The following is a 24,806-nucleotide window of genomic DNA, read 5'->3' as shown; positions in this document are numbered from 1 at the left end:
TGTTGCTAGTGTGAGAATGTTAGCAGCTTCTTCAACATTTTTTGACGGAGTAAAAATGACTGCGTCATCCGCGTACATTTGAATATTAATATCACAACAAACATTGGGTAGATCATTGATATACAAAGAGAATAAAATCGGACCAAGGATGGAACCTTGTGGAACACCAGTAGAACACTCTAAGAAGGAAGATTTTATGCCATTGACCTGTACACACTGCTTTCTGTTGGACAGATATGATTTCATCCACATGACAGCTTGAGTGGAAAAGTTAAAATAAGACAGTTTATTAAGTAAAATTTGGTGGTTAACAGAATCAAAAGCCTTTTTCAAATCCAAAAATACAGCACCAACACAGCTATTTTGATATATGCTATAAATGTCATGTGTCCCTATAATTGTGCATACAACCCTGCACAATGTACAGCTCTGTCATACAGATCTGTCATACTTTTCACATTAACCCTGCACAATTGTACAGCTCTGTCACCCATGGTAAAACAATAATATTCTGCATATTCTGTATATACTACACACACTGTTTCTTATTGTAAATAGTTTTTTCCTGTTTATCACCAGGGCAGGGGAGATATACATGTCCTCTGGGATCACAGAGTTCAGACAGTCGATGACTGAAAAGAATTTGACACCAAATATTAGATATCATGATTAAGTTTGTTTTAATTGGTCAAATGATCTTTGGTCCACTAAAATTGGGGGACTTTGGTAAAAACTTAAGCTAAAATTCATACACTGTTCATCTGTGGATGTACAGTAAACACCATCAAAGTAAAGAGGAAAGATGAACCTCGGTCATATATTTTCTTTATGCAGTCTTTATGTAAAACATCTGTTTTAAACCTAACAAAACATTTTCTTTTATTACAGAGTTTCCAGAGGACCAGAGTAGAGAGCTTGTGAGACACTAGGAGAGGCAGATGTGGATGGAGTGTCACTCACCTCAGAAGGAGTGAAGGAGTTTCAACATGTCTGCTTTCTGAGTCCCAAACTGTACCTACTAAGAGTGGCTTTCACAGCGAAACACAGCTAGCTTTTCAGTGCAAAGGAAAGGACTAAGACACACATGGTGCTGGGTCTTTACAGATATTGAAAAAATTATAATAAATGAGTTTAGAACACAGCCTTGCTTAATTCTTCTCTAAGAAAGGATGCAGAGATCCAAAGAGGCACTACACAGCTTGATGCCAGATGTCTTATCAAAGCATGACAAGATATGTGATATCAGTACAAACAATTGTAAACAAGAAGTAAGAAATCCAAGGCACTCTGAGTTCTGAGTGTATTAAATACACATTAAGTAAGAGTACATTGATTCGGTTTTGTATTTAAGAACTGTCTTTTAATTTACTGGATGATTAGAAGAGATGGTTAATCTTTGTACAGTGCCCACATGAAACATGTACAGTAGCTCATACCGGTCCCAGAAAATGGAAGTCATTATAAATCACTGTGGTATTGTATTTGTTGTTTGTATTCATCAGTGATGGTGTACACAACATGGTCTAATTATGTCAGTTAAAAATGCAGCAATTCATGAAATAAAGTTAATTTTACTGGTGTATTGTACCCTCTCTTGCCATAGTTAAAAGCCTATTAAAATGCAGATGTCTTAAACAAGTGGAGGGAGTTATCAAATACCCACTAACTTAAAGAAATAGTGTGTTGTAGGATGTGTAGATTGGTATGAATAATGGGTGAATATTTTATTGGAATTGGACATTTTTACTGAATTGACTCAGTCACATATTAAGGCATTTTGAAACTGTCCTGTAAGGAACTGAAGGTCATCAATTTACATTCTAATGTTTCATTTTGAGGGGAGTCTTCTGAACACAGCACACAAAACAAGGCTAGGTCTTTAATTTTCAGTACAGTCATAGTGAGGTTGTTGGCCTGTTTAAGAATTCCTTGTATGACGTGTATAAATACAATTCAATGCAAGTTGCCAGAAGTAAGATCTATAGTATTTTAAATATATAACAATAAGTGATAAGATGCTAAGAAATTTGAATTTGAACAATAAGTCGGTTACACAGCCTGTCCAGTGTCACCCTGTTCCCATGTCACTGCAGAGATGCAACCAGCTGAGTGTCTAAGTGCAGGTCAGTGAGGTTAGGACTCACAGCAAGTTTCACGCTATATAGTCATTTAAAATTGTCAATACATTTTAGTTAATAAACAGATCAGTCAGGTTCTGGGTTTCATAACACCATGTTTAATCCAGAAAAAATTCACAAAAGCCCTGCACAAATTCACATGCACAATAAAAACATTGTGCATTTGTAATGCAACATTTCTAATTTAACATGTTTGTGCATTTGTAATGCAACATTTGCAATTGTAGTTTTAATGACTACCATAGTAATGGTAACAACATATGAACAACTAAAGGAAAAACAATCTATCACAGCTCAAGGCCTCTCACTGTCCCTATAGCCTCTGACAGGCCAGCCACAGCAACAGTCCTGTCCTGACTAATAAGTGTCCTGCACTTTGGGCAACTTTCACTCCAGGACAGCAGGACTGCGATGCATTCCCAGCACCCGATGAGGCTGCGGCAGCACAGCGCCAGCAGAGGACCTTCCATCTCAGCTGTAATGACATTAACACAACAAAGATGACAATTTTATTTCAAATTGATGAAAGAAATCCAAACTCTGCTGAAACTCTGTTGCTGTGCTGGTCCAATTTGTGTTTCAAGTTGAGCTTCCAGTGCTACAAATGTTGTTGTTTTTTTTTTAAATCTTACTATGGTATAATCATTACTGCTAAAACATTTGGACTACACATTTTTATTTTGAGATAACAACAAGCCTGAATCTTTTTTTTTTTTGGTTAACTTCACATTTTCTCACATAGTGGTAGTTCTGTCCTTGCTGTGGAGACACACCACTGTTAAATGAATACAGAGGAAACACTGATGTGTGGAATAACAAAGGATGTGGAGTGTGTGGATTTCTTTCATCAATTTGAAATAAAATTGTCATCTTTGTTGTGTTAATGTCATTACAGCTGAGATGGAAGGTCCTCTGCTGGCGCTGTGCTGCCGCAGCCTCATCGGGTGCTGGGAATGCATCGCAGTCCTGCTGTCCTGGAGTGAAAGTTGCCCAAAGTGCAGGACACTTATTAGTCAGGACAGGACTGTTGCTGTGGCTGGCCTGTCAGAGGCTATAGGGACAGTGAGAGGCCTTGAGCTGTGATAGATTGTTTTTCCTTTAGTTGTTCATATGTTGTTACCATTACTATGGTAGTCATTAAAACTACAATTGCAAATGTTGCATTACAAATGCACAAACATGTTAAATTAGAAATGTTGCATTACAAATGCACAATGTTTTTATTGTGCATGTGAATTTGTGCAGGGCTTTTGTGAATTTTTCTGGATTAAACATGGTGTTATGAAACCCAGAACCTGACTGATCTGTTTATTAACTAAAATGTATTGACAATTTTAAATGACTATATAGCGTGAAACTTGCTGTGAGTCCTAACCTCACTGACCTGCACTTAGACACTCAGCTGGTTGCATCTCTGCAGTGACATGGGAACAGGGTGACACTGGACAGGCTGTGTAACCGACTTATTGTTCAAATTCAAATTTCTTAGCATCTTATCACTTATTGTTATATATTTAAAATACTATAGATCTTACTTCTGGCAACTTGCATTGAATTGTATTTATACACGTCATACAAGGAATTCTTAAACAGGCCAACAACCTCACTATGACTGTACTGAAAATTAAAGACCTAGCCTTGTTTTGTGTGCTGTGTTCAGAAGACTCCCCTCAAAATGAAACATTAGAATGTAAATTGATGACCTTCAGTTCCTTACAGGACAGTTTCAAAATGCCTTAATATGTGACTGAGTCAATTCAGTAAAAATGTCCAATTCCAATAAAATATTCACCCATTATTCATACCAATCTACACATCCTACAACACACTATTTCTTTAAGTTAGTGGGTATTTGATAACTCCCTCCACTTGTTTAAGACATCTGCATTTTAATAGGCTTTTAACTATGGCAAGAGAGGGTACAATACACCAGTAAAATTAACTTTATTTCATGAATTGCTGCATTTTTAACTGACATAATTAGACCATGTTGTGTACACCATCACTGATGAATACAAACAACAAATACAATACCACAGTGATTTATAATGACTTCCATTTTCTGGGACCGGTATGAGCTACTGTACATGTTTCATGTGGGCACTGTACAAAGATTAACCATCTCTTTTAATCATCCAGTAAATTAAAAGACAGTTCTTAAATACAAAACTGAATCAATGTACTCTTACTTAATGTGTATTTAATACACTCAGAACTCAGAGTGCCTTGGATTTCTTACTTCTTGTTTACAATTGTTTGTACTGATATCACATATCTTGTCATGCTTTGATAAGACATCTGGCATCAAGCTGTGTAGTGCCTCTTTGGATCTCTGCATCCTTTCTTAGAGAAGAATTAAGCAAGGCTGTGTTCTAAACTCATTTATTATAATTTTTTCAATATCTGTAAAGACCCAGCACCATGTGTGTCTTAGTCCTTTCCTTTGCACTGAAAAGCTAGCTGTGTTTCGCTGTGAAAGCCACTCTTAGTAGGTACAGTTTGGGACTCAGAAAGCAGACATGTTGAAACTCCTTCACTCCTTCTGAGGTGAGTGACACTCCATCCACATCTGCCTCTCCTAGTGTCTCACAAGCTCTCTACTCTGGTCCTCTGGAAACTCTGTAATAAAAGAAAATGTTTTGTTAGGTTTAAAACAGATGTTTTACATAAAGACTGCATAAAGAAAATATATGACCGAGGTTCATCTTTCCTCTTTACTTTGATGGTGTTTACTGTACATCCACAGATGAACAGTGTATGAATTTTAGCTTAAGTTTTTACCAAAGTCCCCCAATTTTAGTGGACCAAAGATCATTTGACCAATTAAAACAAACTTAATCATGATATCTAATATTTGGTGTCAAATTCTTTTCAGTCATCGACTGTCTGAACTCTGTGATCCCAGAGGACATGTATATCTCCCCTGCCCTGGTGATAAACAGGAAAAAACTATTTACAATAAGAAACAGTGTGTGTAGTATATACAGAATATGCAGAATATTATTGTTTTACCATGGGTGACAGAGCTGTACAATTGTGCAGGGTTAATGTGAAAAGTATGACAGATCTGTATGACAGAGCTGTACATTGTGCAGGGTTATATGCACAATTATAGGGACACATGACATTTATTATATTATTTAGAACATTTCTTTACTTTGCAGTCTGCATGCACAAACACTGCTGGTAATATACACATTTGTGAACACAGACCACACTAGAGTTTAATAAATCAAAAATGCATATCAAAACAGCTGATCATAACAAACGAGTAAGTTAAGGTTAGCATACAACGGCTGTTTATTAGCTACAACAGCTAGCTAGTTTACCTGCAAACAAATTAGCATTGTTAGCGTTGGTTATCTTCTGTAGCTAGCAGTTAGCTACACTGCTGGCAGGTCAACAATTTAAACAGTGTTGGGTTGGAGACGTTTAGTGGATAAGACCAACAACAACAACAAAGTCTGACTTACTTCATGACTGCAGCTGCAGTGCGTCTCAAACACGGTGTGTTTACTTTGAAAATCCCCGGTGATCATCCCTCTCAGTTGTGAGAAAGTGGCGGAAATATCATTATATAACTGAATGATGTTAATTATTTAGGCTATTTGTTGTTAGTTGTATTTATTTCGTTTCGCTCTCATTAAATTAACCGCTACAGCCAACACGCTTCACAACAACGCGCAGCTTTTACTTTGAAGGCTGTTTCCGGCTCTCGACTTCCTTTTTCAATTTTCATTGTACAAGTTGGATAAAGGAACAAGCGGACGCTTTGACGCGCTGAATTGCATTACACGTCTTACGACAATGAAATAAGAAATACCCCCAAAAGTGGGATTTTTCATTATACAACGTGAACAATGCAGATGAATTATACTTCATGCACGGACCTGATCGGTCGGTAATTATTCATGTCAGTTTTATCACCAGATTTGAATATAGGACTAACCGTGGCCACCTTCCAGGCTTCAGGGACAACTGAGTGCTTAATAGACAAATTAACCAGGTGCGTGATTGGGCATATCAGAGATTCTTTATATTCTTTCAAAAAAATTGAATCAATTCCATAATTATCTTTAGCTTTAGAGATTTTTAAAGAGCAGATGATATTTACCACTTCTGCTTCAGAGCTCTCCTTTATAGAGAAAACAGCGTGTGCATGGTCAACGGGGCAGAGATAATTGTCAGAAGAAGAGAAGAGCTGAGATATTTTCTGAACAGAGTTGATGAAGTAAAGATTAAGCTCAGTAGCCACCATCCTCGGATTTTTCACTAGTTGATTATTTACTTTAATTTCGAGGTCATTCTTGTCATTTTTATTCTTTCTACCAGTTAATTTGTTTATGTTCTGCCAGATTATTTTACCATTCCCCTTAGCATTCTCAATCATGGTCATAAAGAAGTTAGCTTTCGCCTTTCTCAGTGTTTGAGTTGCTTAATTTCTCACAGAAGTGAAATTTTGTCTGTCAGAAGTTAGTCCGGATCTCTTTTTTTCAATAGTGGTCTCTCAATTTCATCAGCTTCTTACAGTCAGAGTTTAGCCATGGCAGGGAGTTGAATTTCCTTATCCTCTGGCTCCCTCTCCTGGAGAAGGAGGAAACGACCTCATTAAGTTTTGTTAAAAAGCAGTTAGTGCTGGTGTTGACATCCTCACAGTTGAGGATATCATCCCAGGCAGTCTCTTTCAAGGCTAATTTGAGGTGTGGCTGTTGGTTCTTAGGGATTATGTTAAAAGCAGGCATATTATTAGACTCTTAAGCAAGTGAATTGGGAGGCTGGCGTTTATTATTTTTTTCTAGAAAAGAAAATTATGTTGTGATCAGAAAGTCCAGTTAGATAATTGTATGTCTTCGTAATGCTTTCTGGTTTATTTGTGAAGAGTAAATCTATTTTAGTTTTTGAGCGGTGTGTAACTCTCGCTGACTGCTCAGTTAGTTGGAATAAGTTGAAGTGATCCGTGATTACTTTAAGGTTTTTCCTATCTTTTTTATCATCCCAGTTGATGTTGAGGTCGCCTAGCAGAATTATCTCCTTTTTATGGTTACAAAGATTAAGCAATGATTTGAATTGGGCATAGAAATCTACTTTAGCTGAGGATTTTCTATATAAGCAGAGGACCGTAAAGGACATCTCTTCAGAGAGAGAGATGTTTACTCCAATACATTCAAGTTTTATGTTATTGGGCCACACGATACATTACATTACATTACATTTGGATACATTTTAAATTACTTTTGACATACAACAGAACCCCCCCCCCCCCCCTTCCCCTGGCTCCTGTCCTTTTTAAAAAATATTGTAACCGGGCATTGTTATGGCAGCTTCTGGAGAGGAATGTGTTAGCCATGTTTCAGATAAACCAAAGAAGTCAATATTTGAGTTGCTCAGCAGATGTTCTAGTTGCTCTCATTTCGGGATCATGCTACGGATGTTCAGGTGTCCACCCAGTAACCCTGGTTTCTTACTCTGTCGGTCCCAAATTGTCTTGGCCTGATTTAATGTTTGAAAAAGCTTAAAAGGTCATTGTTTTTTAAAAGCAGGGTTTCTATTAGTGACTTTATAATTATCAATATAACAACAACAGTTAACAACAGTTAACAACAACACTTCCTGGGGCGGCACGGTGGTGTGGTGGTTAGCACTCTCGCCTCACAGCAAGAGGGTTGCCGGTTCGATCCTGGGTGTAGGAGCCCTTCTGTGCGGAGTTTGTATGGTGTCAGCGTGGGTTCTCTCCAAGCACTCCGGCTTCCTCCCACAGTCCAAAGACATGCAGATGGGGGACTAGGTTAATTGATAACTCTAAATTGTCTGTAGTGTGAATGGTTGTCTGTCTCTGTGTGTCAGCCCTGCGATAGTCAGGCGACCTGTCCAGGGTGAACCCTGCCTCTCGCCCGATGTCAACTGGGATAGGCTCCAGCCCCCCCGCGACCCTCAAGAGGATGAAGCGGTTAGAAGATGAATAAATGAATTAACAGTTCCTATTTTTGATGGACTCACTGTTACACTCTGGGTTGGCAGTTGAGTCACTGTTGCTGTGGAGTGGGCAACTGCTGTTGCTGTCGTGCTGCCATCGGGGCGCGAGTTGGTGGAGGGGGTATCCAGCTGCTGAGCTGTCGGCTGTAGGCACGACCCTGCTGGAGAGGCCGTTGAAGCTGTTATCACTGCCGCTGTGCTGCCGCCCACTGCCGCTGTGCTGCCGCCCGCTGCCGCTGAACCGCCGCCCGCAGGCGACCTGGTGGAGGGGGCATCCAGCTGCTGAGCCATCGGCTGTGGGCACGACCCCGCTGGAGAGGCCGCCGCTGCCGCTGCCAGACTGCTGCCGAAGAGCGACTCGATGAAGGGGGCATCCAGCTGCTGAGCCATCGGCTGTAGGTGCAACCCTGCTGGAGAGGCCATTGAAGCTGTTATCACTGCCGCTGTGCTGCCGCCTGAAAGCGACTCGATGAAGTCCAGTCGTCGGGCCACTGGTTGTAGTCTCGACCACGCTGAAGGGGCTGCCGCTGTCACTGTGCTAGCCGACATCGTTGTATTAGCACCCGGTAGCACCGGATGGTAAGGCCAGGCTAGCTACTGAGCGGGCCAGGTTAGTTGCTGCAGTGGTGGTACTGACTGCAGATACAGCAAGTAGGAGAAAAAAGGCCAGATGATTCGCCCAGCAGGCCAGGTCTGCTGCTGCGGAGGCTGTTGTGAGGGGGCAGTTAGTAGCGGTGGAAACCAGGTTGGTTGGTGGAATAGCGTGGCTAGCTGCGGTGGCTGGGCTGGCGAGGTAAGCTGTGATGGTTGGGCTAGCGGAGGCAGTGGAGCTAGTTGTGGTTCTTCCAGACTTGATGAGACCGGACCAGGATTAGTTTCAACATCTCCAGCCAAAAGAAGTATTACCGTGAGGTGTGCAAGCCCCAGAGAGTGGCCGCATGTCCATGCGTGTTCTTGTTTTCCGGACACCATCCTCGCACGGCTATTGTCCATTAGCCTTGAAAGCAGGAGATGTTGGCTTCCTTTAGCTGGGGTGTAGATCTGGTTGAGGCTTTTTGTCAGGATTTGCGGACATATCAGACAGAAAAACAAATACACAATCACTACACGAGCAAGCAGAGAAGTTTGAGGCGGAGAATTCGCTTTAACAACGATGGCGACGCAGGACCTGCCTGCCAGCGTGTCCAAATGTCTGCTTAGCGTCCGCCATCCTAAAGTCATCTGAATGAATGACCTCAGATGAAAACATCTGAATGACAGATAGCCCTCCTATTTATTGATTGAAGTGAGTTATTTGATTGAAAATATTTTTTTGGATTGAAGTAATCTTTTTTGTGTTTGGGCCATATTATGGGTAAGACATTTGTGTCTTTATTATTCAATCCCAAAAAATATCACTTCAATCAAGAAAAATATTTTCAACCAAAAAAACATTCACGTCAATCAAAAAATATATTTTCAATTAAAGAAAAAAAGTGTTTGAATGCAAATTAAAATTGAGACCCAAAAAAATTATTTTGAACACGTTTTTTCTTTGATTGAAAATATTTTTTTCGTTAGAATTTTTTTTTTTTTTTTTTTTTTTTGATTGAAGTGAAAAACGTTTTGGAGTCGTTTTTTTTTTTTTTTTTAATTGAATCAATAGGCTCGTTCGAGATGAACTGCGCCTCGCCTGAAAAGTAGACAAGAGCAGGCGACCGCAGCGGGGGGCGGTGACAAAAAGCCGCAGTGAAGTCGGACAGTTTCCCGACAGTTTCCAGCAGCCTTCAGTCCGTACAGGAAGTCACAGACACACTAACATCCTGTCTGGAATGATGTCAGTTCATTAAAAAAGTGATCAGACCCATTTATCAGTTTGTTTTCACCATCAGTCACACAACATGTTTTCTGTTCACAGTATAAACCTTCAGGTCAGACTAATACAATCTTAATCTCTAGAATTCAACAAAAATGAGTAGTTTATCTAAAACGTCATATTGTTGAGTCGACATCTAAACCAATCAGCTGTTAGATCAGGTGAGAGCCAGGCGGTGCAGTCGGTGGGGAGAAACTGCAGCACCTGGCTCTAAAAACTGCAGCCGCCTCGCTCTCGCGGTTTTATCGCACTTTTGTAATACGTCAGAGCAAGTCGAGATGAAGTCGGACACAAAACTAACTGGCATGCATTGTGCGCCGATCGCCGGTGATCGAATCTGCGCAGGCCTGGCTCATCTCGAACGAACCGAATGTTATTTTATACAGTCTGTGGTGTGATTGAACTGTTGAGCGTACCGCTGCTGTGAACTGATGAGTTGCAGCTGCGGCTGATTGTGTGGGCTGGACTCTAAGACTGAAAAGCAGAGCACAATTCATTGTCTGTGTGTCTGGGGAGCGACCTGTTGCATGTGCGGCTGCGTTCATCCTGGGAGGGAGGGTGTCGTTCGCTGCTGATAGGGCCGCCGGCGACGAAGACAGCTGAGTAGGTTTAACCGTTCCTGAGTTAGGAGGGGAGGCCTGCATCTCCTTTAGATAGTTAGGGCCAGGTTGATAGGAGCTTTTTATTAATTGTTATGAATTATTATTGTATTTGTTATGTTGTGGTAGGCCTATATATTTATATATATGTTGTTTGTGTGAGGGTACAGGGGAGAGAACGGGAGGGATCTAGACATGTGCCAGGCGGGGGCACTTTAGTTGGTTGCACCTGCGTCAGAGGGTAACTCACCATAGACATATACATAGGGTACGTCCCAAGTCCCTTAAAATTACTGCTAACCACCTAACCTAGCCACCTTACCTAACTGTTTAGTCCCTCCCACTTAGGAAAACATTTAAGGAGTCAGGAGTTAGGAGTGAGGAGCGAGGATTGCTGATAAGAGACATGAGACGGCCTTACTCTGAAGCGTCACGTAAAGCGACGTCCTATTGCGATGACGGCGGCACCTATGGGCGGCACAGCTGGATCTGCTGCATAACGGAGCCGTACATCCCAAGTCACATTATATTCGCTGATCAAAGCCGTAACCCCCCCCCCCCCGCCATCATGACTTTGGTCACACAGTTTTGCATGTATTACCATTGTTACTGAGTCATTTGCCGAAGTTTGTGGCAATTAAAGAACGGTCTGTAGCCCTGCCACTGTCACTGTGATGAGCATCATTATCATTATTATTATTATCATCACTATTATTAAATCTACTCGCCATCATTCAACCAGTCAGCTGCTGAGTGAATAAGACATATCAGACCTGTCAGTCTACCTCAGTCAATTCAATTTTATTTATAAAGCCCAATATCACAAATCACAATTTGCCTCACAGGGCTTTACAGCATACAACATCCCTCTGTCCTTATGACCCTCACAGCTGATCAGGAAAAACTCCCCAAAAACCCTTTAATGGGGAAAAAACGGTAGAAACCTCAGGAAGAGCAACTGAGGAGGGATCCCTCTTCCAGGACGGACAGACGTGCAATAGATGTCGTACAGAACAGATCAGCATAATAAATTAACAATAATCCGTATGACACAATGAGACAGAGAGAGAGAGAGAGAGAGAGAGAGAGAGAGAGAGAGAGACAGAGAGAGAGAGACAGAGAGAGAGAGACAGAGAGAGAGAGAGAGAGAGAGATGCAGGACAGACGGTAATGACAGTAGCTTACAACAACATTAATGAAAGTAATAATAATAATTAATATTAATATTAATAATTAATATCACCTACAGCCTATTAAACATTATTCCACTCACATGACATGCAGGACAATTAATGATGGGCAAATGTGTTTGTGTATGTGTGTGTGCGTGGTGTTTTATCACTCGAGCAGCTGCACATTTAACAGCCACACATCACTGACAGTCCGCTGAACACCGCAACGGGTTGTGAATGAAATAAACTTAATTACAACATGACAGTCTTGTAGGAAATATCATTAATGTTACTCGTTGTAGTCACGTAGGCATGTGAATTACAGCGTTTCATTGCAAAGAATGCATGTAACGGGTACACTTGTGCTGTTTCTCCGCCATCTCGTTCAAATGAGCCAGACGTAGGGGGCGAGTATTTAGACGTAGGGGGCGAGTATTTAGACGTAGGGGGCAGGTATTTATACGTCAAGGCCTCAAGCTGAAAAGACTTCCTGTTAGGAACCTCTCATGTTACCTTACTCATCGCACCTAACAGATCCCTCCTAAAGCCTAACGCTAACTCCTTACTGGCAGGAATAAGAGACATGAGGCGGCCTTAAAGATGGCGGAGCTCGAACGACTTCCGGTTCAAGTAAGGAGTTAGGAGTTAGCAGTATAAAATAAGAGACTTGGGACGTACCCATAGACGTAGGCATATATATATTAATACATATATATATAATATATATATCCCACTCTGGGGTTGAGGTGAATAAAATAACTGTGTTGTGACCTAAATAACATGCTGTTCCTATCTGCAGAAAGTATTAAAGCATGAAATCCCGCATTTTTAATGTACAAAAGCATCCTGTATCATAACTACATGTGTGCCGTTTGTAACAAACCAAACCTCGTGAAAATCAGTTGAAAATTCAGTGAGTTATTCTATTTTACTTGTGCATACAGCTCCTTCCTCAATAGAAGTGAATGCACTGTGGAGGCGAAGCGAGACCCATCCAAGATGGCGGCCGGCGAGGACGCGGTCGATGCGGCGTATGTATATATGTCTATGTAACTCACTGTATGTCGTGTTGGTTTGCAGTGCATTCCCAGTTTGTAGTGATTGCTCTCAGTGATGTGTGTCTTGCATCTCTTATTTGTGTGCGGAAGTTGAAGTGTGTTATACATCTTGTGGGATGGTGTGCATTACTTTTCTTTAATAGTGATGTGCACCCTTTTTCTTGGGATGTAGTCCAGCTCTAGTTTCCCCCACCAGTATAATGGTCCATGCCCTCTGTGTCAGCTTCAGGCCCCCACACTTTTAACTTAAGGCTTTCTTTGATTGCATTATTGAAGTAAAGATTGTTACTGTATCTGGTACCTCCTGGTTGAGTAGCCTATCGTTCTTGGGCATCTGACAAGTTTTCTCCATCAATGCCTACATTTATTACAAGTCTATGGTGACAATCCGTCACTCATCCTATCGATAGCATATCACCCTATCACAACAAACATAAAAAGACTATGCCACTGAAAAATAATTTGTGCTATTTAACAGCTGTCATTATTTTCAACTTAAGTATGAGGATCGTTTGTTTTTCCCCCCTAACAACTGACCATTGCTGCATGAATAAAACAATTTGCATTAATTTACAGCTATTTTTATTTATAGATTTTTTTTCGCTGGACGATTTAGGTGTGGAAAACCATTATTCTAAAATTCGAATAATAATAATAATAATAATGATAGTTGTAATCCATATGAATTACAACTATTATTATGACTTCGACTCCACATTTTGTTCAAGTCTTCTTCATGTATGAATCTGTGACTCAAACAGCAGAGCGGAAAAAAAGACATAACTGTTTAAAAACATGTAAAACTACTGCATGCAGGTCGCAAACTATCCGCTCTGCTGTCTGAGTCACAAATGCAGAGCATGAACCAAGGGAGCCGAGTTCCAGTGAGGGTGACTTCTTTCCCCCCTGCAAATCGCAGTAATGTTGACACTTCTGTTGAGATAACCCCAGAAGCTAATGAATTTCAAAAGCTAATGGGGATCCGAATAAACAAATAAAAACAAAGTCCTGGAAAAGACTAGATGACAACGTCCAGGGGCCTGTATCACGAAGCAGGATTAATGTCTTAGCCACGTAACTTCAGGGTTAACCCTGGGTTTTCGGTCTCACGAAGCCGGTTCAGTTCTTATCGGGGTAGATCACCATGGTAACTTACTCTGAACGACTATCCTGCTCCGGAGCAGGGTAAGTTCAGGGTTGAATCTGATCCTATAAAAAGCACCACCCACTGGCCAATCAGCTGTTTGGAAAAAAATGACTCCGCTGACAGAAATGCAGCCCAGTCATGACGGGAAGTTTAATTCATTTGATTTTGATTTGAAAGTTTATTTTGAACATTAAAAAAGAAAAGAAAGCAACAACAACAGACAATGAAAAGATTGTTCAGAAAGGAGTGGAAAGAAGTCAAAATTTCATCCCACCCCTTCATAAGAAAGAAACTGATCATTTGCGGACACTTAATAGCACCATTAATTAGTGTCAATGTTTTTTTTTTGTTGGAGGAAATGATCCCTGTTAAAGATAATGGGCCTAATTGACAGCTTTGCTGCTGGAAATGTGGAAAGTAGCCTATCATGTCTACACTTCATGGTGTTTGAGGGATTTTCCTTTTTGTTTTTTAAAGAGGGACACTAGGTATATTTTTGTGCAGCTGTTAATTTCTAACACAGCTCAATATCAGGATGATTTTATTCAGACTATCAATTTGGTGTTGATATGATTTAATTGTGGCGTCAGCTTTAAGCTTTATTGTAGCATATATAACGTTATGACAAAGAAGACCAATTTATCAGACGCAATGATGTTAGACAATAATTGTAATACACGCAATTCATCTGCACAGCATTGATTTCATGGGATTCAAGGGTGTGATCAGTGTCAGATGTACTGTAGAAGGCAAACCTTTAGGAGCAGGGCCTTCAGTGTGGCAGCACCCACCCTCTGGAACTCGCTTACGCTGGAGATTCGCCAGGCACCAACTCTGGACTCTTTTAAATCTCAGCTAAAGACGCACCTTTTCCTGCTGGCTTTCGCCAGCTAGTTGTTTTTTCTGTTTGTTCATGTCATGTGATTTTGTGGTTGTCTGTGTGATTTTGTGGTTGTTTGCAATTGTGAAGCGACCTTGGGTTTCTTGAAAGGCGCTATATAAAATTGATTTATTATTATTATTTTATTATTACTTGAACCAGTGATGAGTAATTTAACCTACACATGATTTTATTTTTTACCTTGTTTTGTCTTGATTTTTCCCTCTCTCCTCCTCTATTTCTTCTTTCCTGACCCATTTTTTTTCTTCTCTATTATGTGATTTCATTGATGTTTTGACAGGGGAATTTCTTTGATAAGCTTTTAGTGGCTTCTGCTCCGGCACTTTTCTTTTTTTTAATCTTGTAAATTTCATACTGTCTGTTTTTAACATTATGTGCAAATAAACTAATCTAAACTAAAACTAAACATTATTCATCCCGTTATGCGTTGCCACGCATGTTTCCTCCTCCTGCAGCTGCCACGGTGTTGGTCTTTTCTGTAATGTTGCTTTTCTCCTCCTCATATTTTAGTAGAATTAATCTCTGATCCTCACGAGAAATATTTTTTTTCCCCTCACATACGGCGCTCTGTGAGGACGCTCAGTGACGCTCAGTGACGCTGCGCTTCTCTCATGATTGTGATTGGTCCGCTGCGTGCGTGTTCACAGCTCTTGATAAAGCAACCCTGGGCTGAGTTACCGAGTTGATATCCAGCGTCGTGATACCGATTATCCTGATTACCATTGTTAGGGCTAGTCAACCCAGGATAGGTCTGGGTAACCCAGGAAAGGTTGGTCTCGCTTTGTGATACAGACCCCTGGAAAGACGTCAAAATCATTTCCTTAAAGTCCACGATCTGGCCTAGTCCTTAACGTCACTGAAAGACGTCATCATGACGTCATTTGGCTTACTGGGAAGAGTTTCGATGAAATATGTAATTATGTTAGTCATACTTTGTGCTGTATTGTTTACTAATTTAATGTAGTTTCTGTGAAATTGTTCATGTTATGTGTCATCAAATTGCTATAGCCTATCATTAAAAATAATAAATACACTTGCCAATATGAATCTGGAAATGGGGCTGGATTGGGCATATCATGAGGAAACCAACCTCCAACACGACCAGACAGACCTTATTGTTTTGATCTGGCTGGATCAAAAACTTACTTTTAAATCTATAAATTGATACACTTGTCCGCAAGCTACGGCAAAACGTTGGCTATTTGTACAGAAACAAAACTCATTTTAGTATGTTCAGTAGGAAGCAGATAATCTGTTCTGGATTATGGTGATGCTATCTATAGACACATTTGTGCCTCCACTCTTAAACCCCTAGATCCAGTTGATCACTCTGCCCAAAGATTTATGACCGGTGACAGTTATTCCTGAAACTCCTTTGCCAATCGCTGGCGAGAATCAGAAGTACGTCACGAGGGTTGTGCACAGAGTCTATGCTATCCACCTTATTTTCAAACACGGAAGTAAATAGTGATCAACTTCCGTTTTTTTGTGCGTGACTTCCGGTCAGCCGCTTTCCCTCATGCTTTCCCTTACCGGAGCTAATGGTGCAAGCTAATATTTTTTTTCAATTTTCAGTTGTTTATGTTAGTCTATCAGTTAGTTAGTTAGTTAGTCTGTGTATTTTGTATAGATAACTGTGCCCACGTTTCCGTTATAACGGAAATTTATTCCCTCTAAACGTGAATAAATCACACGTCAATCATAAACTATGAACCAAAAAAGCACAATCTATCCCGAGTGAGACAAACTGCTTGATCCCCGTCTCCAGTGTTCCAGCAGAGAACCTGCAGAACCGAATCAGTGAAAAAACACACCGGGCTACACAGCCTCTCTACCTGAGCAGCTGAAGCTGCGGCTCACACCCTCGACACACAGACACACAGACGGTGCTTCTGCATGCCAGCCACACGTGTGCGCAACTGTGAGAAATAAATATGCGAGGTGTACGCTGCTTTTCTATCTTTTTTTCCCTTTTCTTTCTTTCTTTCTGTCAGCGACATACACTCCTAACACAGGACGGGTTGTTTTTATTGACTGAGTTGATCATTAAGCCATAGTGATGCGCGGATCGGCTCTGATAGCACCTGAATCAGCATGTACGCATCAACCATCCAGCCGTTACAACATGATTGAGCTAGCAAAGCAGTTTTGTGTTGCTATGTGTGGTATTTATTCAGTTTTGGGAAATCACAATGTCTAGAAAGCATCAGTGGCTGCAGCTGACAGGGACAGCTAACGTTAACACTAGCAGCAAAGCTAACATCAGGATCGTCATCCGTTAAAAGCCTCCCGTTGTCGGATACGACATGAAACTACTCCAATTAGCTCAATCATGTTGTAACTAAGACATCCGCTGGAGAAAATAGTTTTTTCACGGGCCACTTTGTGAGTTTAGTGAGTTATTACAGACACGGCTAACGGCTAACAGCTAACAGTTAGCCCAGCTAATCTACGATAACCATGTTATTAATTACATACAGAGAAAATACTAATGTTTGTTCAGTCATTGTGTTTATAGACTTTACAAACATCAGATTAGTCTAAACGGTGATATAGTGACGTGAAAAATGTGATATATACATATATATATAGCTAAACTCAGCAAAGTAAACAACAAGGCGATTCCCATTTACACAGTGGTAAGAGTGCTGGACCGGAAGTGTCGCACAAAAAAACGGAAGCTGGCTGCGTTCTGTTTTGCCTCCGTGTTTCCGTGAAAAATAAGGTGGATACCAATGGGGAAGCACCTGCCCACCAGAGGTGGGTAGAGTAGCCAAATATTGTACTCAAGTAAGAGTACTGATACTTTAGAACAATATTACTCAAGTAAAAGTAAAAAGTAGTCATCCAAATAATTACTTGAGTAAGAGTAAAAGAGTTATTTGGTGAAAAAACTACTCAAGTACTGAGTAACTGTTGAGTAATGTCTGATTTATTTGTAAAATAAGAACATGAATGTAATCAATCAATCAAAAATAATAATCTGCAAATTCATGTATTTTAAACAATACCCCTTTAACTAAAACAAAAATAAATTAAATCTTTACAAACATAACATAGGCACAAGGCACAAGAAACACAAATATATTCTTATATATACTGTACACACACACACACACACACACGCACACACACATATATATATATATATATATATATATATATATATATATATATATATATATATACATATATATATTTATGTAATTATGTACTCAGAGGTGGGTAGAGTAGCCAAATATTGGACTCAAGTAAGAGTATTGTTGCTTTAAAACAATATAACTCAAGTAAAAGTAAAAAGTATTTTGCATTAAAACTACTCTGAAAAGTACAATTTATCCAAAAAGTTACTCAAGTAAATGTAGCTGAGTAAATGTAACTAGTTACTACCCACCTCTGCCGCCCACTGACGTCAAAAGTGTAATGGCCAGAGCAGAGATTCTTTAAAGTTTGAAATTCCATTGTCTTTGGCCAGAGTGAAAGCTAAATTTGACCTTATAAATATGACCTCGCTTCCTCATGTACATAACCTCTAATTGCTACATGCATGCAATTCCTGATTAATGGCAAATAAAATATGGTTTAGGGTAACATCACAATGTGTGCACCAGGAAATAAAAGACCCACACATAGTTATCAATGTAGGGTTTCAAGATCCTTGGACTTATTCATTGTTGATCAAAAATGACCATTTCAAATATTATTACCAACAACAACAATTAAATAGTAATAAACTTTGTTTTTATATGGCACTTTTTAAAAACATGTTTACCAAGCGCTTCACATACTTTTCAACAACTCATTTGTAATTCACAATACACAGTAATAGTTAGACATGCAATAACCTTTTAATAATAACATTTCATATTTAAATTTTATTATTTTCAAACTTACAGACAAAGAACATACAAAAGTATACACAATACAAAACAAACATTGGTACAAATGGCATGGGGAAAACGGGGTGATGCAGGATTCAACTCATTAATATCAATAGAAATAGCCTACAGTACATTCGACCAACAGAAAAAATAGGCCAGTGTAGATCATAACCTTCAGCACCTCTTTACCACAGCCATCTGTCTTCCCTCCCAGGCAGAAAGATACTACACATCACCTCATTATCTTTGCATTCTCAGATTATACTCGACTTGCATCATGTACAGTAAAAACCTGCAACTAAGCACAAAAAAAAAAAAAAATTGCCTTTGGTGTGCAACCAGACTCTACCTACTTCATCTCAACTGATTGTTGATCACGGTGGATAACAAAGATCTCTCATCCATGTATGACCAGCAGGCGGGTACTTCTTCATTTATACTGGTCTTTTGGAATCAGCACCCAGTTCAATTTTAATGCGAGTTGAGTGTGTCATTTTCATATTTTTGGGAGGATAAAGAGACAAATCAGAAAAGGACTGGTAGTGTTTGAGGTGTGTGTTTGAGCGAGTGAGTGAAAGAGTGAGCGTGAGAAAGAGACAGACTCATGGTTTGGGTAACTGGTTCGCCAAGTGATTATGTATATAAAGTCTGTCACCTGTGTAATTATGAATGGCATACATGTACCCAATGTGTTGGCTAAAAAGAGAGAAGCACTATTTCTCACCCAATGAAGGAAGTGACGAGGATTTGATGCGTTTTGTCATCCAACAGTATAGTCAGTGTGCCTTCTTGGTGTGAAAGCATGCGTGAAAAAAGACAAGCTGCCGCTCCACGTCCTCGCAGCTGCGCAGGAGGTCACCCACGTAGGTCTCCATCTCCGGGGCGAACTTGGAAGCGTTCAGCGAGCTGCATAGTTCATGGTCAGTTATAAACAACCAAACTCAAAAGTACCACACACCTGACTTGAAGGCTATTAAGGCCATTAATGATTAGATCTGAAGCATGTGATTTGCCATATTGACAACGATATTGTACTCCAAACATATCCACGATGTTTGTGTTCATGTCTGAAGATGGGAGACCCACCTGAGTGGAGACGACCTGTTTGGTGTAATAATAGCTCTTCCATCACCTCCCCAGACAGGATCTGTTGAGCTGGCTCAGAGAGAGCCGGAGACGGAAGCTGAGGTAGCTGGAGGACACAGACAGAGAGCAGAGTGAGAGAGGGTCACGGGAGTTAAGGCCTCTTCCCACGCTTTTAGGTTTCTTTGAGGATGCTGCTAAACATATCGTTTCAGCACGCACACCGTTAGCCTGTATTATGCAGCAACACAATGCCCATGGATACAAGACCAGGAGCTTGTGTTCATAGCTTTGCTAAAGTCAAGTATGAAACAGGCCTTAGTGTGCTTACTGTGTGGGCCTAGGCTGGTCTTTCAGCATGCTGTTGACTATAATCTCGTTGTAGAAGAGCTGGAAGTTGTCCCCTCTGAGACCACTGCAGCAGGTCCGTTGACATGGCCAGGAGAAAGTGGTCCTTCTTCATTAAGAAAAGAAAGAGAAAACATTTCAGACATACGGTAAACGTAAAATGTTTAAAGACACGGGTGTGTGTGCATAGTACTCACAGTGAACTTGTGGTGGACTTCATTTAATGTAGATCCTGCGGTGTTGCATAAGTCGGTGGAGAAAGTGGTGAAGGACTTCATTAACAGGAACAGGAAGCCGGGGAGGTAAAACAGGAAGTTGATGAACTTGTAGACAATGAGCGAGCCCCAGGTGGTGATCTGTAAGGTGGTGTAGTTATCCATCATGCAGCCCCAGGCGTGTTTGGGCTGCAGTGGGTTATACTGTTGCGCTTTAAGCTGTTGAGGGGGGGGGGGGGGGTCTAGCAGAACAAGTACTTTTACTCGTTATGTAATCAGGTTGTAGATGGTTAAATGTTGGCCATCGAAAGAACATACTTAAATTCCTGTAGTGTGGAACATTTGATGGTGTATGTGAGTAACCATGTGTTAGTTACCTTCATTCAAAGCTGAATGGTGTCTGTCCATTTACGTATGGGCTGTGGGTTTCAACATACAAAGGTTGGGTTGGTTTTTAGAATGCATTTAGAAAAAATATGTTCAAAATTTCTTTCTAGGAATAAACCATTTGTAAGAAGTAAAGACATTTTCTTACTGCCCCCTTTTTATCATAACATAGAAGTGATTAGCTGTTTATTTATATTGTTTCAAAACATGTTTGCTATAATCATTAGGCACATAATAGTGTGGAACATCACTCACTCATTACAAGTTGAAGAGCACGCAGGTATATATCCTGACCAAAGGATAAGGAGTCAGAGGTAGGGTTCACTTCACGTCGCAGCAGAGCAAGATTCTCAGCAGACAGGGGGCATGGAATGTCAGGAACAACAACCCCATGGTCAGTGTCTTCAGATGCCTCCTCCTGATGGTCTATGTGCTGCAGCTGCATGGCCCAACAAACAAATTAATGATAGCAGACAAAGTGCTTAAACTGTCATGCCAATCAAGTATTATATTACCACCTCTGCATAGTTTGGCTCAGGCACAGGTGCTTGGAGCATTCCAATTTGCCACATCTGTTGAGGTGTCAGGTTTGCCTCTGAACTCCAAACATCCCTCCATAAGCGTGCCACCCTGAAAAAAGGCAGAAAGACAATGGTTAGAAAAAGAAACACTGGTGTTATCTGTTCATAAGTAAATGGCATTCATGGTTTTTAAGTGGTGCAGCCACTTCTATGCCGATGTGTGTGTGTCCGTCAGTTCACAGCAGGAAGTTTAGACCAATCAGGAGTGGAGAGTATATGAGAGAGCGAGCTGAAACAGCCAATCTGTGCCAAGGGTTGTGACAGCTGTTCAATATAAGAGATGACTGCCAACTACAACTGGCACGCTATGGACCTTGTTGAAAGCAGCCATCTTGACTGAAGACGGTAAACCAACACCTGGTCCGACTGCCACATGATTGTCCAACAAAAGGACAAGTTTACCTTCATTTCTGTCAAAGTAGCTGCTATAAAAATGGTCTTTTGTTGCAAGGCAGCAGAGCACTGCTTACTCCACCACACTGGGTATGATTATCCAGAAAGCAGATCTCAAGTGTACATGCGACAAGTTGATTAAATTATCTCTGGTTATGGACACTTTTGCCTGCAATAAAGCTTGCACGGCCTGTTCCTCGTAAAGTAAACATGCACCTGGCTATGTCGACATTCTCCACCCCTTGATCAGCTCTCACTCTGAAAGAAAAGGAAATGCTTTTCCCCCCAAATATGACATAACTTCATAATCTACAGCAACACATCATTCTTTTCTTTCTTCTGCAATATGAATATATATCTTGAGGGCCATCCATTTCTCCGAACCCCATCCATGAAGAATCCGAAAGCAGTTGCTGCTTTGTAGGGTTGTCAAAAGTATCGATACTTTGAAAAGTATCGATACTCAAATGCTGTATCTGGATACAATACTAATTTACTAAAGTATCAATACTAACAGTGCACGCCACCTCAGCGCCTGTCGGGTGTGCGCGACAAGTCTGACGGACACGCGCTGTGTAGGCAGCGTCTGGCAGGCACAGAGCCCTCGCTGCAACCCGGCTTGTTGTCATCGCTGTGCATACATGCACACATTTCTGTTGCTGTAACATGGCCAGCACGGCTGCAGGAGGATCAGAGCAGACAGTTTTGGTTAAAAATGATAAAGGAAAATGCGCTCTTTGGAAATATTTAGTGACGTGAACACAGCACGCTGCAGACGGCAGGTACAGCCCCTCCCCTCACTAGCAGCTGAGCAGCTGGTGTCGCCAGCATCAAACTAAAATATAACTTCCAACGTTAATGTGGGAGCTAAGCAGAAAACTTTATCAGTCATGCCCGTCTGTAACATTAATAGACAATGTTAGTTTAACAGGACAACACAATTATGTGTGTCTGAAAAGTTATGTTAACTGTAAAGTCACAGATTGAACCCCTGGTTCTCTGATCACACAGTGAGGTAGAAACAGGAGCATCCTGAGCCTAAACTACCAAATCTATTTGATCAGTAACGAAAATATGGTGCCAATTCACCAGAAGCACAGACTGTAGATAAATACATTTGTATGGACAGATTGTGTTTCTGGTTGTTATTTATTTTGGGGGGATTTTTTGTTGTTATCATTGATGTTACTGTTCTGATCTTTATTTAAAAAAATGACATGCCTCTTAATTTTTTGCTGCTGTATTGAAAATGGTATCGAGTATTGAATATTTTCCTGGGTATCGATATCGAGTTTGAAATTTTAGTATCGTGACAACCCTACTGCTTTGTTAATTGCTACTATGTCCAGATAGAAAATCTATAAAAGAGGTAGACACATACCATATAGGTTTTGGAGTTGTTCATGAGGGTAAATACAGTGGTGGAAAAAAGTTTTCGGACACCCCATGCATTTGTGAAATATTGCATTAAGAATCACTCTTAGGTCTTCAAGTGCAATTTGTTTTAGTACAGTCACAGCCAAAATACTAAATAAATCCTAAAAAAGCCATTAAAAACTTAAAATTGATTGGTTCCATAAAAATACATAAGAAATTTTGAGTATTGGGTCATTTTGGTACCAGTGATGAAGGTCGTTCTTTTTATTAAAAGACACAATTTTTGTTGCCAAGCTTCGTGTCTACATAAAGCCAGCACATTTGAAGGTTCTTCAGACACAAAAATGGCTAAAACAAGGAACCTAACGCAGGAAACACGCCTGAAGATAAAGATTCTCAGCCAGGAAGGGTACAGCTGCCGCCAGATAGCCAGGAAGTGCAGATGCAGCCCTTCAGCAGTTGGATACACTCACGAACCAACAGCTTGGAAGACAAACCAAGATCTGGGCGTCCAAGGGTTTCTTCAGCAAGAAATGACCGCATCCTGATCCGCATGTGCAGGCAAAACCGCCGAATGACATCACAGGAGCTTCAGCAGCAGTGGTCAAACCAAACTGGTGTCCAGTGTTCCACCCACACTGTACGTGGCCGACTTCTAGATCATGGCTTAAGGTCCTACAAGGCTATCAAGAAGCCCCTGATCAATGAGAGACAGAGGTTAGCCCGGCGTCGTTGGGCCCAGGCACACAAGAACTGGACAGCCAGGAATTGGAAGAAGATTTTGTGGTCAGATGAGTCCAGTTTCCAGCTTTATCTTCCTCCTACTAATGTGAGGGTACGCAGAAGGCCAGGCGAAGCATTATCTCCAGCATGTACAGTACCTACTGTCAAGCATGGTGGAGGCAGTATCATGGTTTGGGGATGCATGAGTGCTGCTGGTGTTGGTCATCTCACTGTCTGTGATGGCACATTGAACTCTACCAAGTATTGTACCATTCTCGAAACCCACATGCTCCCTTTTGCACGTGCACTGTTCTGTTGAGGTAAAAACTGGATGTTTCAACAAGATAATGGCCCTTGCCACACATCCAAGGCCAGTAGAACTTGGCTGCAGGAGCACAGTATCCAGGTCTTAGAGTGGCCAGCTCAATCCCTGGACATGAGCCCCATTGAAAATCTGTGGTGGATTATCAAAAGGTCTGTTTCAAAGCATAAACCAAAGAATTTAGAAGAATTAAAAGCAGTAATTCAAGAAGAATGGAACAAGATTACCCCTCAACAGTGTGAAAGGCTCGTGGGGAACATGCCAGCCAGGATTAGAGCTCTACTACGTGCCAATGGCAGGACTACTAAATATTAATTTGATGATGTGATGGTTTATTTATTTTTTGTTCAGTTTTGAACACATTCTCTGTTATTTGTTGACTTTGATACCGACAATGAGTTGAGAACTGACTTATTGAAACTGTCAAGAATTTAGTTTTGTTAGTTTTTCTTGTAAACAATAAACAAAAAAATATGATTTGTATTTGTTTGTATCTGTCTAATGCAGCCACACCTTTTGAAACACAAAAAAGATTTTTCCACAAATATTTCATGATAATATTTGAGATTGTGTAAAATTTTAAGGGTGTCCGAAAACTTTTTTCCACCACTGTATGTGGTGAATGAATAGAAAATGAAATATCTACCTTCCTG

General features: G+C 40.6%; 1 protein-coding gene and 1 long non-coding RNA gene across 2 annotated transcripts; both read right to left on the bottom strand.

Moving 5' to 3' along the window:
* Positions 1-4,065: 4,065 nt before the first annotated feature.
* Positions 4,066-6,044, bottom strand: LOC144458745 (uncharacterized). Its single transcript, XR_013488134.1, has 2 exons — positions 5,612-6,044; positions 4,066-4,757 (listed from the first exon to the last, which is right to left on the bottom strand). It is a non-coding gene; the product is annotated as an uncharacterized LOC144458745 (long non-coding RNA).
* A 1,780-nt stretch (positions 6,045-7,824) lies between these two features.
* On the bottom strand, positions 7,825-22,020 carry LOC144458740 (uncharacterized). Its single transcript, XM_078162010.1, has 3 exons — positions 21,276-22,020; positions 21,013-21,196; positions 7,825-9,162 (listed from the first exon to the last, which is right to left on the bottom strand). The coding sequence occupies exon 3, from the start codon at positions 8,658-8,660 to the stop codon at positions 8,070-8,072; it is 591 nt and encodes a 196-aa protein (XP_078018136.1). The 5' UTR covers positions 8,661-9,162; positions 21,013-21,196; positions 21,276-22,020; the 3' UTR covers positions 7,825-8,069.
* Positions 22,021-24,806: the final 2,786 nt, after the last annotated feature.

Source organism: Epinephelus lanceolatus, chromosome 19, assembly GCF_041903045.1.
Source record: "Epinephelus lanceolatus isolate andai-2023 chromosome 19, ASM4190304v1, whole genome shotgun sequence".
NCBI classification, from domain to species: Eukaryota; Metazoa; Chordata; class Actinopteri; order Perciformes; family Serranidae; genus Epinephelus; species Epinephelus lanceolatus.
Note: the sequence above shows the minus strand (reverse complement) of the source record. Positions and strands in the feature narration are given on the sequence as shown.

Coding starts and splice junctions, on each gene's coding strand:
- LOC144458740 (XM_078162010.1), bottom strand. CDS start 8,660: ATGTCGGCTAGCACAGTGACAGCGGCAGCCCCTTCAGCGTGGTCGAGA.